General features: G+C 40.1%; 1 protein-coding gene across 1 annotated transcript in view; it reads left to right on the top strand.

Annotated features, from left to right (window-relative positions):
• frmpd1a (FERM and PDZ domain containing 1a) overlaps positions 1-16,265 on the top strand; it is a 73,997-nt gene that overhangs the window by 19,010 nt on the left and 38,722 nt on the right. Inside the window, exons 2-4 of the mRNA XM_074665407.1 lie at positions 3,644-3,757; positions 15,456-15,578; positions 15,733-15,896. Of these exons, the coding sequence (XP_074521508.1) occupies positions 15,460-15,578; positions 15,733-15,896 (283 nt within the window). The 5' untranslated portion in view covers positions 3,644-3,757; positions 15,456-15,459. The remainder of the gene's footprint in view (positions 1-3,643; positions 3,758-15,455; positions 15,579-15,732; positions 15,897-16,265) is intronic.

The following is a 16,265-nucleotide window of genomic DNA, read 5'->3' as shown; positions in this document are numbered from 1 at the left end:
AAGCCATATCTTGTTATGTTGAAGTATCAGGAGATCAGCTGTCAGCCAGCTTTGACAGATCGACATGTCAGCACAGTAATCCTACTTTCAAAATCTAAAGTCACAGTATTTGTGTTACAACAAACACCTACACACAAGAAAAAATACTTTCCATCTATTCTTTTTATTTTTTACTGTATTGTTAAATTACTGTTAATGTTACTGGAAAAGTTTATTGTTTGTATCTAGAAGATTTCAGTTGCCCCAGTTATGACAAACTTTAATGTCTCTCAATGAGAATGGACTCTTCGCATAAGTAGATTTACAAAGGTAGATTTACTTGCTAAACACATTTGTTTAAGCATTTTAAACAACTGATAATAACATTACTCCATGTTGTATACAAGAAGTTATGGTAAGATTAATGTCTGAATTAAAATAACATATTTATCAAAAACTTTGCAAATAAAATAGTTTTTTTTTTTTTTTTTAGCAATTTTGAGAGTTTTTGATAAAAGGGTAAATAAACATCTCAATTTCAAAAATAATGTACTGGCTATTTCTTTTGGTGGGTCAGGTTTTAAAGGGTTAACGTTTTGAGGATATTGGCAGAGCCCCTTATTTATTTATTTATTGGTTTATTTTTTGCACTGGTTCATGTGATGATAATGCTGCCCTCAGGGTCAACTCGCACACCAGGTATTTCTGCCTTGGTCCCAACAGTGGACCGGGCCATGAGTGCAGCAAGCAATAGTAGTGGGCTGTATGAAATGACTTCACAGGCCCCTTATCTGGCCCACGGGCTGTGTTTGAAACCCTTGCTATATATATACACAATATATACATATATATATATATATATATATATATATATATATATATATATATATATATATATATATATATATATATATATATATATATATATATATATAAATATATATATATATATATATATACATATATATATACATATATATATATATATATATATATATATATATATATATATATATATATATATATATATTGTGTATATGTGTGTGTGTGTGTGTGTGTGTGTGTGTGTGTGTGTCTTAACTCCTGTGTAATTGTGGTGATTGGGTTGTTCTGCATTTATGTTTTTGAGAATTGATATTTGTACCAATGGGTTTCGACCAATCAGAATGAAGCAAACTTAGCCCAAGTGATCTGTGAAAAAGCAGTCAACACTCAGGTGTGTCACATGTAGGGATGGGTACCTTTCATATTTGAAATGATGCAGTACTAAAATCTTAAAGCTTTACAATTTAACACATCTATTTTACAGCAGTCCTGCACGGGTCCAATTTTCAAGATCCGCCCCGCCCCGACCCGGGGATGTACAAACCCACACCCAAACTGCAAACCCGCGCATCAGCCCGATTAGTACTGCAACCCGATCCGACTCATTGAAACACAACCTGCAGCGCGACCTTTAACCTTATTTAAAGTAATCATTTTGGGTCATATTGTCTGAAAATTGAACGGTATATCGCCATAGTTCAGATGCCAGTGAGAAAACAACGCACCTGAATGAAACAACTCTTCCAATAAAAGCCTGACTTCAGCTCCATCATCAACCCTCTGTGATTTTCTCACATATAACTGTAAAATCACTTGTTTTTTACATTTAATGCTTTTAAACTTTTAATCTCTTAAAAGGACATTTACATGTAGTAGACTTACTTTCTGTCCAGACTTAAGCGACGCTCAGCAGGTACGAGCCGTGATCATGTCACAACCATGGATGTATTATAAGTTCTGGATAGCGTGGCTATATGGTCACAGCCTTACAACCAGCTTACAACTTACATTTTTATTTTATTGTATTTATTATTATTTTATATTAATTTTGATGTGTCAAACTAAAACCCGGGACCCGACCCGCATGTTTTTTTTTCCACCCAGATCCAAACCCGGGAAAAAAAAGTTTTTAAAAACCACCAGCAAATCAGCTGTTTTCTGTGGGTACCCGACCCAGTGCAGGACTCTGTTTTACAGTGAGTAACCTTCCAATGCTGTGTTCATATCCAGCATGGTTAATTGCATACTCTTCTACTCTCTCACAGTCACAAAGACGTGTTCAGGTACCTAAATATGATACCTTTTGATTTTAAGCGAATCAGTACTTGGTACTACAGACAAAACTCAAGGGGTGCCTACAAGTACCTAATTGGATACCCATCCCTAGTCATTATTCCTGAGTCTTTCTGCCTAAGTTTAGCATGTTCACATTTTACTTTTTATCTTTGCCCATGTTTTTCCTTGGGTTTCCTCTCTCTATCTTTGCCCAAATGTCTCTCTCCCCTCATTCTCTGTCTTTCTCTGTGCTTCAGGACGCCTGTTAGTTGTTCCTGATAGAGTGAAGCAGCTGCATTATCTAAATACATTATTGATGCACGCAGCACTCTGACTAACGCGCACAAAGACATGCACACATTCACACAAACTCCAACCGCCTGCTCACATAATAAAAACATAGGCCTACATACACTCATGGAGGCAGACACAGTGTTGCACAAAGACTCACACACACACTGCCACAAAGAGCATGTGCCTCAATTTGTTTTCCAATGCGAGTGGTTGCAAAAGGGGAAGAGAGAACTGCTGCACATGTGTGCACTGTTTCTTTATGACTGAGGGAGCACAGCTGATTCTCCTTTTTTTTTTTCAAACAGGAGTTAGAGCAGCTCTCCTGTTTGAAATTCACATGATTAAAACTAGGCAAAGCCTCTATGGGCGTCCACATGCAAATATTTTAGTCTGTGCTCCTGCTTGGCACCCAGAGGTACTTTAGGAGGAGCTGGAGCACACAGAGGAGCTGCAGGAAACATCAATCTTTAAAAAACCAAAGAGCCATCCAAAAAGAGTTATAGAATATGAAGCCATGGAGGAGTGTGAGGAGGGAAAATTATGAAAGAAAAGGTGGAGAGAGGTGACCATTGGAGGGCAGGGGAGGGGAGTGGTAGAAGGGGAGGGACTAAAGAGTTCTCAGCATCTCTTTTCCCAGGGCTTTGTAAGGGTCTCATTAAATATGGATGGTGTTTGGAGCAGAGCAGGGGCAAGTGGGACTCCACAAACAGCACAAGCTGCCTGGGCAGGCCCATCCTGCTGCAACCAAGCCCTGCTGTCTGTTTTCCCTCTTCTGTCCCTCCGTCATCCTCTCCTCCTCTCCTCAACTTCCTCTGCTGTCACCACTTTTTGTTTCCCTCATTCATTTCATTTTTCAGCCCCTCTGGCTCTGCTGTTGTCCCTCTGTGTAAACTCTGATGACAGAGTGCATCTTTTTTTATCATTTGGCCTGCTGGTAACTGTCCCACTCATTTCTCTCCCTTTTCCTTCCTCTCATCTTCTCATCCTCTCCTCTTTGTGTTTCTCACTCGGAGCGATGAATGCCGAGTTGTTTGATCAGCACGTGCAGATAAAAAGAAACGCTCCGCTGTATTGTTCACTGTGTTTTTCTTTCATATGAAAATTGCATGCAGCCCAGGACGGTCATCGTCAGCACTGTCATCATTTTATCTATTCTGTCTGTGCACTTGTCCATCGATCAACCTGTCTGGCTTTTTTTGGATAGAGACCATTTTGACTCAGTGCCTCAGCCTACAGTGAGTCTTTATTCTGACGTTATGTTTCCCTCCAGGAGATGAAGGCACGACACGCCGCTCCTCTTCAGCAGAGCTATGGACGGAGGAAAAGCAGAGCGGGGCTGTAACTGGCGCTTTCATGGAGCCCTGATACGCAGGGCAGAGAGCAGGTGTGTGCGTATGTGTGTCACTGTTTCTGAGTCAGTAAACACAAATGTGAAACAGAGTTTGTGTGTGTGTGTGTGTGTGTGTGTACACAAATAGAAGGATGACAAGATTAGAGGATTAAAGGCGTGTGTGAGACAGGCAGACAGTGGGGAAGAGGTGAGCTGTGAACCAGATATAGATACAGTAGAGAGTGCAGGTGCTGTAGTTTTAAGTGTGTCTGTCGGTCTAACACAAACCTGTGAGGTTTCAGTGAAGCTCAGTCTAATCTGGCTCAGCAGGAGTGACGCACAGAGTCCCTGTCACAGCCTGCAGACACACTCTGTAATCCCATTTGTCTGTAAGTCTATGGATGAGTGTGTGTATTCACAGTATTATGAGAAAGTTCTCCCCAAGTGTCTGAAGTCGAAGTCCAAGGAAGAACCATGATAATACCAATAACAATAATCACAATTCCAGATTCATCTTTAGTTTGCCATTTTTTCCAGAGGCAGCTGGACCTTAAAGTTTAATGGATCTGACATTAAACTTTGTAAAGGAAAAGATTATATAAATTGCTCCCTTTTCTATGTCATTTATTTCGACTACATAGCCTATTATTTATCAACCGTTTTACACTTGTACGTGGTACACCTGATGCCAGCACATACAGCGGTTATCATTAGTTGAATTTAGGGCTGCATGATATTGGAAAAAACTGACATATTCCTATAATACCGTTAAATCCAGGCTCAGGGGGTTTATCTGTGAATGATGAAGATTGCTGTATATGAAAGGGATCCAGGAGGCCATTTCTCTGTACAAGATAGAATAGGTTTCCATTTCAGTTGCTTTTTTTCCATTTCTCCAATAAACATGGGAAATATGACAGTCACATCACATGTGCGATGTGACTATTGCGCATGCGCTTGTTGCGATGGCGATGTTCAAACGATATATCGTGCAGACCTAGTAGAATTGACTCTGTTTTAGCGTATTTCCTGTAATGGTTTTAAAGTAATAACAGAACAAAAATTAAACATTGAGGGTCCATATATATGTCCAGCCATTAGCCCAGAAATTAGACCATTTGTACTAATGGTAAAAAAAATAGATTAGTGGTATGCATGAGCCAGGTTACCAGCCAAGTGAGCATTACGTCTAAAGGAGGCGCCATTACAGGCGCTGAGGCAGATGTTGTGCAACCCGTTAGTGTTTCAGAAAAAATATACAGAGAAAGTTGATAATCCTTTGGAAAAGCAGCGATGTGTAGCCGTACAGCAAATTTTGATTTGAGAGACAAACATTTTTGTTTTGAACAGATGAGATAAGGGAGACAAACCAGCAAGGCTTGCTACCTTCAGTTTTATAAGTTTTAATCGCTCTTTGCTTTTTACGTCTGGGTCCTTCAAGATGTGTGTGGTGAAATGTTGGAGTTCATTAACTGCTTTAAGAGTTATTTCTGGAGTTACTAGTGCATTGCTGCAGTGCCTGTTCTGCAAAGCAGATTTCATATTACTGATTTTATTATTGAGGTTTTCCACTGTGGGCTTGGGAACATCGCACACATCTACTCTATTCAAGATCTCCAAACTTTCACTTTCTCTTTGTTTACCCGATTGACTCACTGCTAACAGCTGTTTATCCATGTGTATATTTTCAATAAAATGTCCATTTTCATTTCATGGTCTTCTCTCAGTCACACCGTTACAGCTCGCCAGGTTTATTGCTGTTCATGAGTGGTAGACATGCAAAACTGACTGCTATGCTAGCACATCTTGAAAATATATACTGTGTTTTTTTTTTCTTTACCAGCCCCTGGTTATAAAAAGATATAACCATCAATGGTGTTTGAGGTTTTTGTTTTGCCATCAAATAACAAAGCCCTCCAATAAAAATAAGTCATGGGACTTGATCGAATATTGATCTAGAGAACTTGAGGCTTTTAATCAATCAACAGCAATCTGATCTCATATCAATATGTGACACAAGAAGCAATGTTTTTTAATCCAAATGGATTTTGATAGATGACAAAATCAATCAACAGACATGAACATAAGCTTGAACAACAAAGTCAAGTTCATTTTCATTCAAATGCACTTTTTTAAACACTATTAGCAGTTTAAGGAACATTACTCTTTGAACAGGCAATGTTTACAAGGCCCAACTAATAAATCTAAGTTTTCAAGACTTTTTTTTAACTAAATTGTTGTTTGACAACACTACGTGCTTGTACCTAGACTACCACTGCCACCCATGCTCGTATCTACCATATTTGCAGTGAACGTCAGCTGGAGGCCCGCAGCCATATCTGCCAGAGCTGAAAAAGCCCTTGTGAGGAGAAAAAACTCAGTTGCTTTATTCATTTAATTTTTCAATCAGCCTTCTGATTGTCACCCTCTCTGGTTCAGTTCAAGTTGGGTTAATAACGCCTCTTCATGGGAGTTTTGAGATTTCAAAGTAGAAATGTTTCTCTGAGTGGAGGACCTCTGACTGTTGAGGATCTGACTCCTTGAAGCTTGCATGCTTTGTGTTGTAGTGTCACCTCAGATTACTTCTTTCGCAGCAGAGACAGTTTCGATTACTGATTAGATATGTGGAAACACTGAATAACTAAATGCTTTCTCTTTTGAAAAGTATCGCTACTTTGTGTGCAGCTGTGTGCTAAAATCAATGCTCCCTGCTCAGTGAGTGTGGAATGCAGACACACATAGAGAGGATTTGGATAGAGTGAGAAAAGGTGTCAAAAGGGAAGGAATGAATTTACAAGCCAGAGCTCAAGTGTGGGCTGCAGGGGATAATCTATAAGTGGTGCTGCAGCCCCATCAGTCAATTTGTGAGTGTTTGTGTATTTCTCTGCGGCACTTGTTACCCTGCCCATTCCCGGCCTCAGCATCAGAGGAAAAATCCATCCCCAAAACACCTCTTTGCCACAAGATTTACATCAGAGTTTCCTGAAGCATCTATCTCAGAGAAATACCGCCTCACGTAATGAGAGACCTTTAACCATTCTTGGGCTGGCTCAGATGGGGTTTCATACTCTTCAATGATTGCCATAAGTTCTTCATTTTAAGACTTGAAGTAAAACATTTAATGAGTTGGCATTTTCAAGAGCAGTTGCTGAAATAAAATCTAAGGTCAAAAATTTAAATGCATTTTATTTGGTCAATCAAAACTTTACCACAGCCCATTACAGGCTGCATGAAAGAAGTGGCATTGAACACTTCACACAGAGAAAGATAAGACAGTTCATGCTCAAGGCTCGGATTGTGCAGCTCAGAGTTGGAAGGCAGAAGTCTCTTTGGCTGATATGTAGTGGTGGAAGAAGTATTTGGACACCCTCAAATTTTTACACAGCCCTAAATATAATCATAAAATTCGAGGAGAAATATTTTTTTGTTGTTGTTTTTCAAAGGTGTGGCTTCATAAGAGACACAAACAAATACAAATTATTTTTTTTGTTTATTTAAAAAAAATAGTAAAACTCAATTCTTGACGGTTTCAATATGTCCGATCTCAACATTGTTTATATCAAACTCAACAAATAACAGAAAGTGTGTTCAAAACTCAGCAAAAAATCAATAAACCATCACATCATCCAATTAATATTTAGTAGTTCTGCCATTAGCACTCAGTAGAGCTCTAATCCCTGTTGGCATGTTCCCTACCAGCCTTTCTCTCTGTTGAAGGGGTAAACAGACCTTTTTGGTAATCCACCTCTGATTTTCACTGGGCTCATATCTGAAGATACATTTGAAAACTGGACAGACTCTTTTCCAATTCCTGGCTGTCCACTTCTTCTGTGCTTGGGCCCAACAATGCTAGGCTAACCTCTGTCTCTCATTGATCAGGTGCTTCTTGACTGCCTTGTAGGACCTTATGCCATGATGTAAAAGTTGGCCATTTACAGTGTGGGGGGAACACTGGACACCAATTTGGTTTGACCACTGATGCTGAAGCTACTGTGATGTCATTTGGTGGTTTTCCCTTCACATGGATCAGGATGTGGTCAATTCTTACTGAAGAAACCATTGAACACCCAGATCTTGGTTTATCTCCAAGTGGTTGGTTAGCTTGCATTTCTGCAGAGTGGATCCAACTAATGAAGGACTGCATATGCATTTCCTGGATATCTGGTGGCAGCTGTCCCCTTCCTGCACTCAAAAAAATTGCATAGGTGTTTGTTCAATCAGCATAAGTTGAACATGTAGCTTCTACCATATTATTTCATTTTTAGTAAATTAACATGATTAAATCATGTTGTTTTAGCCTGATGTGCAAAATCCTTAAAACTACAAGATTGATTTATGTTAACTCAACCTAATTGGTTTAGGTAGGAATACCATCTGCAAGACCTCTCAAGAGCAGGAGGTGGCAGTAATGTGCAATTGGTCCTATTCATCAGAGGATAATTTGGGTTAGGGCTGAACAATTAATCGTTTTCAGATCGAAATCGCAATTTTAGACAATGCAATTTTGAGATCGCCAAAGCAGCAATTTTTTGCAACGCTCCTGACTGACTCAGGATCTGTTGTGTCAAGTATTATACACAATCTGTTTTACAAATTTGTAGACAATCTATATGTTAAAAGTGCTGGTAAGCAGGTCAACAACACAAAGCCTCTGTTTAGGAGTAGAAGTTGATGAAAACAGATTATTTATCATCACTATTGATGATTAAAAAATCGTGAATTGCAATATCTGCCAGAAAACTTAGATCTTTTCCTAAAATTGTTCAGCCCTACATGTAAATATCCCAAAGCTTGATTTGAAGAAAGTCGTGAATCGCATTGAAATCACAATATCTGCCAGAAAAATCGCAATTCAATCTTTTCTCAGCCCTAATTTGGGCATCATTTTGAAGGGTGCAAGTTCCCAAGGAGCTGGCCAACAATCCACAGGGGTGCATCTGGACATAACTTTGTAAACTTTTTTTTGTATAAGTGGTACAAACTAACAAAGTAATTTTTGTTGTGACAGCTCATTGAAACCATGAGTGAGGGGGAAAGCCAATGCATGTGAGACCCTACTGTGCACTGGGATGGTATTTGACGGGCACAGACCAACTGTCTGTGCTCATTGGGCGCAGGCGGCTGTTTGTGCTTGATTGGTGGTTGTTAATATTAATAAAACAAAATGTCTTAATGGGCTGTGCTTTGTTTGCCAATTTCAAACTGGAGTGTTTTAAGATTACACAGCTGGTGCATGCAGTGGTGCTCAAAAAGCCTATGTCGTTTTTGTCCAATATACAACAAAGCGCAATGTACAGCAAGGTCTTATCTTAACTGTGTACCCTCCTCACTCACGGTTCACATGTCTTACCTTAGTGGATATGTTGAAACAACCTTTACAAATTAAGTTGGACCCACACATTGCAAAGACGTAATATTAACACAAAAAAAGTTCACACAACACATTTACAATTAGTTGGTTTAACAAATTTAGGTCTTGCTTAATGAAAGCAATTAAATTAGATAGAAACAACACAATCAAGATACATTAAATTTACTTGGTTACTTTTGATGGAGAATAGTTGGCATTAAAAAATCGTGTTCATTCAATGAATTATTTTTTGAGTGTGGCTGAGATTCTGAATCTTGAGGTGTGTTTTCTGTGTGGGGTTTCTTGTTTTAACCAGTTTTGTCTCTGAACAATTTTAAGTTGTGCTGGTTCAGATAGGCACAAAAGACGGCAAGAAAAATGGTATCTTAAAGTTTGACCTTCAGTTCGTGGATCACCACGTGGTTCCAAAATGACCCAATACTCAAAATTTCTCATAGTTTTTATGGAGCCAATCAATTTGAAGTTTTTAATGGCTTTTTAGGATTTGTTTAGTAACACCATGGTTGAAGCTGTTCTCAGAGAAATTTAACTTAAAAAAAAATAAGAGTGATTCTTAATGCAATATTAAACAAATGCCTGGAATGTCCAAAAACTTTTTTTCCACCACTGGAGATGAGCTGACTGGATCAAGCTGGTGAAAGGTGTTCAACCCCGGTCTGTGCATATCTTTCAGTGGAGACCTGTGCTGCACTGCACACTTTAAAATCATATCAGCTTCTACACATTTATGAGATATGACCTCAAACTCACAGTAACATGTAAATTATCAAAGAATCTTGTAAATGAAACAGACATATTACCTGAAATCTGCTGTAACAAACTTGGAAAACAAACAAAAAAAAACAATTTCAAAACTTCCTTTGACATGCCTTCCCCTTCTCGATTGCTTCAGATACTGTTCGTTTAAAAAAGAAAATCAATAGGGCAGCAAAATGACATGAATTTCAACTTTACACACAGAGTTGACTGGATTGCCACTGATGCATCAGGAGTATTCACCAAAAGCATCAGGAGGAGAAATGTGATGTGATGTGCGTGTCTCGTTGTGAAAGCAGAGCACAGTGTGATATTCAGCAGCCTCTAATGTTACACCTTTAAAAAAAATCTGCCGACATTTCCTTTTTTTGGTCTCTTATCTTAAAACGCTGTGAGTGCAAAACCCGAACAGCTATGCAACCTCGACACTATTTTACCCAAAGAGACTGACTGATTGGACCTCACTGCTTGTACCTCATCAGTGTATCGATCAAAGATGCTTGTTTGTGCGATTAGATAAGATTAGGTGTGTGTAAATACTTTTTCCAGCATTTGACAAACTCTGAAACAACTTTAGGAGAGAATGAACACCTGTGGAAATCCAGGAAGAAGCTTTTGTGCTTTCATGACGTGAGCATGCTGGTGAGCCTGCTGGATTGTTCTGACCCATAAGACGTGGGTACGCCCCGTCTTTGTGTGTCTGTAACCTGAGAAGAGAGACACTGAGAGCAAGGCAAACAGGAAGAGTGAGCAGACAGAGAGGAGAAGGAGAGGGGTTTTCACCGACAGATGGATGGATAATGTGCTCATGGGTCAGGATCCCTCAGGAGACATTTCTGTGTGTCTGTGTCATCGTCTCACCTTTTCACACCTCTCTGTTTTCAATCAGCCTTTTATTCACTTTCTGTCTCACTCTGTAACTGAAAACTCTCTGAGCATCCTTTTCTGCTCACATACCAAACTCCTCCTCTCCTCCCTATCCTCACTTCCTCCCTCTCCACCCTCTTGTTTTCACTAATGGACGGTGCTAATGCCCATCATCAGCAGCGTCCGTCTGGGGGTGATTCCTTCCTGCATCTGCTCGCTGAGGGAGAAAACAGGCCTGCTGAGATCATTCACTCAGTCACTCATACATCCGTGAATTCACTCAATTACCCACCATCCATCTGTTCGCTCTTTTGGATTTGCACCTGATCGATTCATTGCTGGAAATGATTCATTCATCCAGAGTAACTACATGAAACCAAACATGGTCTCATGGATTCAACCTTGAATAATGGAAAGAGTATTCAGTAACAGTTAATGATCAAATCCTTGTCTGACTGCAAGGGAAGGCCTGTGTGAGTGTGTGTGAATGACTGTGTGTGTCTGTGTGTGTTTCTCCTGAGTCAGAGGGAGACATTAAAAGCAAATGCTTGTATTCCTCAGTAATGTTTGGGTCCTGTGACAAGCCTTCGCTACTTTAGTTAAAAACACAACTAAAACCTGAACAGTTAAACGCCCCATCACCACTGAGCACGGACCATTTTTCAAGGGGACATATCATGCTGATGCCTGATTTAATACTTACATATAATATAATAAATTTGAAAACAAGACCTTACACCCCCTGAATTAAAAAAAAAAAAAAAATGAGATATTGTATTTTTTCTGATATCCTAGAACGAGATTTGATGCCTCTGAAAATAGGTCATTGCCATTTGGCTGCAAGATTTCGACCTTCATGATGACCTGAGGATCCTTTCTTTTTATTGGAGTAATCTGATAAAGCAGCTCCTCCTCTGTGATGTCAGTTAGTCACACAACCGCCACTGAGGGATACACCCACCAAGAGCCGAGTATAAACGTATAAACTATACATGTTACAGTACCGCTTTGACTCACCACACTGAAGCGTCCTGAGATGATCTGTGTCGAGGTGGATTTTCTTCCTCCTGAGCTGCAGAACCATCCGGGTCTGACTCGGGGTCCAATACAAAAGGACGTATCCTACACTCTGCCATTTTATTAGTGCTATCAATGCCTTACGGTGAAGTTTTGGCAAACAGCAAATTCGCTCAGTCTGCTCCATCCAGTATGGCGATTTTGTAAATACTGCCATGCTGCAAAAACTGCCCCCTGGCTCTACCCCCTCCGCCCCTCTGATAGAACTGACCAATCAGAGCACAAAGGGCTGTGACGTTGCGAGGTTACTGGAGGTCACTCTGGAAACGGAGCGTTTCAACAAGATCTTCAGAATGGCCTAAACTGAGGATATTGAGAACGCTTTTGTGGGGCAATGAATGAACTAAATGACTTGTACTGAGGGCAGAAATGCTTTACAGGCATCCTAGTCTGGCATAGTGAAAAGGAGAAACAAGCATGATATGTACTCTTTAAGAGCAGCTCTCATCCTTATTTCAAAAATACAAGCCAAATTTGCTCATCTTAATTTTATCAAACGTATTTAGACTTCCTGTAGATTAAATTTACAAAAATACAACCAGAGCTGAAAGACTGCAAGCAGTAGTTGAATTAATTATCCTGCTATAAAAAGGGACGTCCCAAAGTGACTAGTTTCCTGGTCTGAACAGAATTTTAATTATGAATGACCGACTTGTCTGAAACACCACGTGAACACTTGAAATTGAGCACACGTTAGTGAACATGGCTGACCACAGGATCACGGAGTTTGTGGGTAAACAAGAGCTGTGTCCCAAACCACCCACTATGTCAGCAATACTCACTGAATTGGCAAAAATTTAGTATGTAGTGTGAGGAGGGAAATCTGCAGTGTGCCAAAAAATATGAGGGGCTCAGTTTAATGTGCATAACTGCCAACTACTGGGAATGGAGTGAACATTAGAACTATAACACTAATATTTGACAGCCTGTTAGGATAACAGAATAGTGATGTGAAAAAAAGCTCAATAAATCCTGTCATTTCTAGTTATAAAAAAGGGAATCCCATCTCACAGGTTAATAGTAATTTATTCAAAGTTTGTTGAGGACCACATGATCAATTTTTTTAACCATATGTTGAATTTACAGAAGCAGTCATGCTGTTATTCCTCGCCAGGGTTATTGTTGTTTATGTTTAGTTGTGCAATTTGACTTTGATGGATGGGGTTTTCCAGGAGGTTCCCTATAAATATTATGTAATCTGCACCTGCGTCACTTTTATGATGTAATAAGTTAACTGGCAGGTTATTTGCAGTCATACATGCGGCTAATGCTGCAGCCAAACGGCTCATTTCACAACGGTACATTGCGAGTAATGATCCCTTTAGGGCGGGAAATCTGGTGTTAAATATCTAGAATAACAATGCATATCTTTTTTAGTCAAATACATCCAGAGCTGTATCTTTTCAAACTATCATGAAATTATGGTTCCTTATTATTTTACCAGGCCAAAACACCAAACATCTGTTTAGTTCCTCAGATATTTAAAAATATTTGCTTTCAGATGTGTGAAATGTTTTTTTTATAATATCTTTATATATTTGGGTTTGTAACTGTTGTAACTGAGATTTTCTTCATGTTTACCAAAAAATATATATATTTATGCCTCATGTCACTAGAATGAAAGAGGGCTGATTCATGGTAGAAAAAACGGTTTGTGGCAGTTCTAGATTCAGCCACGTCCTCTGTTTCTGCTGGAAAAGCCTTAATGAGAGAAACATGATACGGTGTTAGCTCACATAGGTTTCTCAAAGGCCCATTAGCTCGCAGCTCCATGTTCATATAACAGCCTGACCAAACCCCACAAACACCAGAGGTTACCCATGTCCATTACATGCTGCTCCCCGGCCCACAACAGCCAGTCGATAAACATTTAGAACAACCACCTGCCTCACAGCCAACACATCAGGGACCCATTTACAGGAGGGACCATTTTTTCATGACTCCTGAGAACTAATAATGTCGGTGTGTATGGAGGCTTGAACCCACCATGGCTCATAACCTGGGCTAAGAGCTTGTTAGGCCACACAATCCCACAAGTGAAATTGAAGCACATTTCAAAACACTTTGATCAAGTTGTTGTAAAACCTGGGAGGTCTCAAATAATTGATATCCTGACAACACATGCTCCAGGCTTTAGGAGACAACCTAAAACCCAAACCTAAACTCTGTCTGCTCCGGCTGGACAATATCTGTAATCTAGGGTTAGATGACTCTGGGTATCTGTTTTGGCAATGTTAGCTTCTCTGCCGGTTTCCTATGCATTCAGACGGGGCCATATTTTACTTGACCAAAAACACAAATAAACAGACTCCCACCAAAAAAATCTGGTATCGGTCTGCATTCACACTTTATTTAGAGAATTTTCAGCGCGTTACTTTCACACAAAAACACCGCTAAATAAGGCTCTAGTTCTCATCGTGTCGCAAAACGGCGCTACCTCCGCTGCAGAGCCACAGCTGGCTACGAGGCTCTCGCCGCTTAGTGTATCAGTCCATGCGCTATATAGATATAAACAAACGCAGGTAGTCTGCCAGGACGAATTATGCAATAAGTGTGCAATAACAACGTAAAGATGAGGGATTATGAGAGCGAGGACAACCTGCTACTCACTTTGAATAAAGCGTGAATGCAGACCGATATCAGATTTTTTTGGTGGGAGTCTGTTTATTTGTGTTTTTGGTCAAGTAAAATATGGCCCCGTCTGAGTGCAGAGGAAACTGGCGGACAAGCAGGGAGGGGGTGTTTGGTGCGAGCGCTCTGGGCTTCTGCTGCACAAAAACACTGCTGTAGGGGTAATTTCTGCCCTAAACCTTGTGATAGGACCCAACTTGTTCTATCCCAGAGTATCACTTTAAACAGCTTATAGTTCAGGGCTCTCTTAAAAGGCTCTGTGAGGACTTTTTAAGTTATGATCAAATTGTCTCACTTGTATATACGTTCCTGCTCATAATCCACAATTAAAAATGAGATTATCAACACCAAAGCTGGTTGTTTCTAAACTATATTTCACATTATCCATGATCCGGTCTTAAATGCAAATCTATTAATGAGTAAAAGTCCCTTTGACAGTGCTACTCTGACAATGATAAGAAGTGTTAATCGATCTGCTCCCAATTGATTTGCTTACAAAAGTAATCTCGCCTTTATGACAACAGATGATGGAGCTTATGGGAAATGGTGTCTTCGTGCAGTCAGTGAAAGCTCAAGCTAGCTGTCAGCTACCTCTCGAGTAGCAAGCATCAATTCAGTGATGAAACAAATGTTTTATGGATTTATTTTTGAGGCCCAGGAGAAGCAAAGCAGTTGCAAAGGTGAAGATCAGCAGGTAGAAAATCCTGATCCACTGTTGCAGATATTTCTTACATCATGCAGGCTTCTTTCCTCAGCTCTTACAAGCCTAAAACAATGTTCCAGACTATAGAAGAACTAGTCGTTGATCATCATGGTCTATGTAGTTTTACAACATTCTACCCCCCAAATAATTGAGAATTGCCATATTCACAACAATGAATGTTGATGAAGTGGTTTGTGACAGTCTTTCATGTGGAAGTGTGCATGAATTGGAAATAATTGACCCAGTTACTGAACTTTGGTGTGCACAGAAGTTGTGATGCAAAAATCAATGTAGCAAGTAATACACAGAGCAAAACCAACGCAATGTCTTTATTTTGCACCCTGTAGGTAAATGGAGGTGCAGGACAGGAGCCGCTCCCCGTCCCGTAGGACCAGCCGGGTGGAACAGGTGGTTGGACGATGGCTGAGACGGTCTCGGGACTTGGGCAGCAGGTCTCACTCTCTGACCAGGTCAAATAATGTTTTCTTCCAACAAGTGAAGCACAACTGATGGATCATTTTATCCATGTTAAATTTCTCCTGTGTCTATAGTGTGCACAAATAGGTTGTTGTTTAAAATAGGGCCTTGTCCTTTTCTAACTTCTGTCTGTGTGATCCACCATAGGGACCGGGCTGCAGTGGAAGGGAAGTCAGCAGAGTCGAGTGGCTCTGATCAGAGGAATTACCCCTTTCGCTTCAATGTTCAGATCCAACGGGACCCAGACCTCAACTCTCATGGCCTCGTTCTCTCCTCCCAGACCCCCATCTTGGTGCAGGAGGTCACTCCAGGTATGAATCAATGAACACAAGGAGCATTATAACATAAAAAGCTAGTACATTGGGAAGATGTCACACTTCTTACTCTGACACCCCTCTTCCTTAAGTCTGAGGAATGAATTTTGAAGATGGTGACCAAATCTTGATAAAGAGCTGTTTGAACCTTTAAGTATATTTACTACATTCTTCTGTCAGCAGAGATGTAACCTACTTATCTTTAAAACTCCTGCAGCATTTCTCAAACCTTACTTGATGTCCCGCCCTGCTCCATATGAGGGAGTTTATTTTCATTTCTGACACAGCAGGTTTAGGTGAGCCCAGCTACGCCTGGTTGCTATCTCTCAGTTTCCACAACACCATCATGTGGTGATGGCAGCCAAT

Source organism: Halichoeres trimaculatus, unplaced genomic scaffold (genome assembly GCF_033239565.1).
Source record: "Halichoeres trimaculatus isolate MK-OKI-2021-1 unplaced genomic scaffold, fHalTri1.1 fHalTri1_scaffold_2, whole genome shotgun sequence".
Classification (NCBI taxonomy): Eukaryota; Metazoa; Chordata; class Actinopteri; order Labriformes; family Labridae; genus Halichoeres; species Halichoeres trimaculatus.
This window is presented reverse-complemented; position numbering and strand designations above follow the sequence as displayed.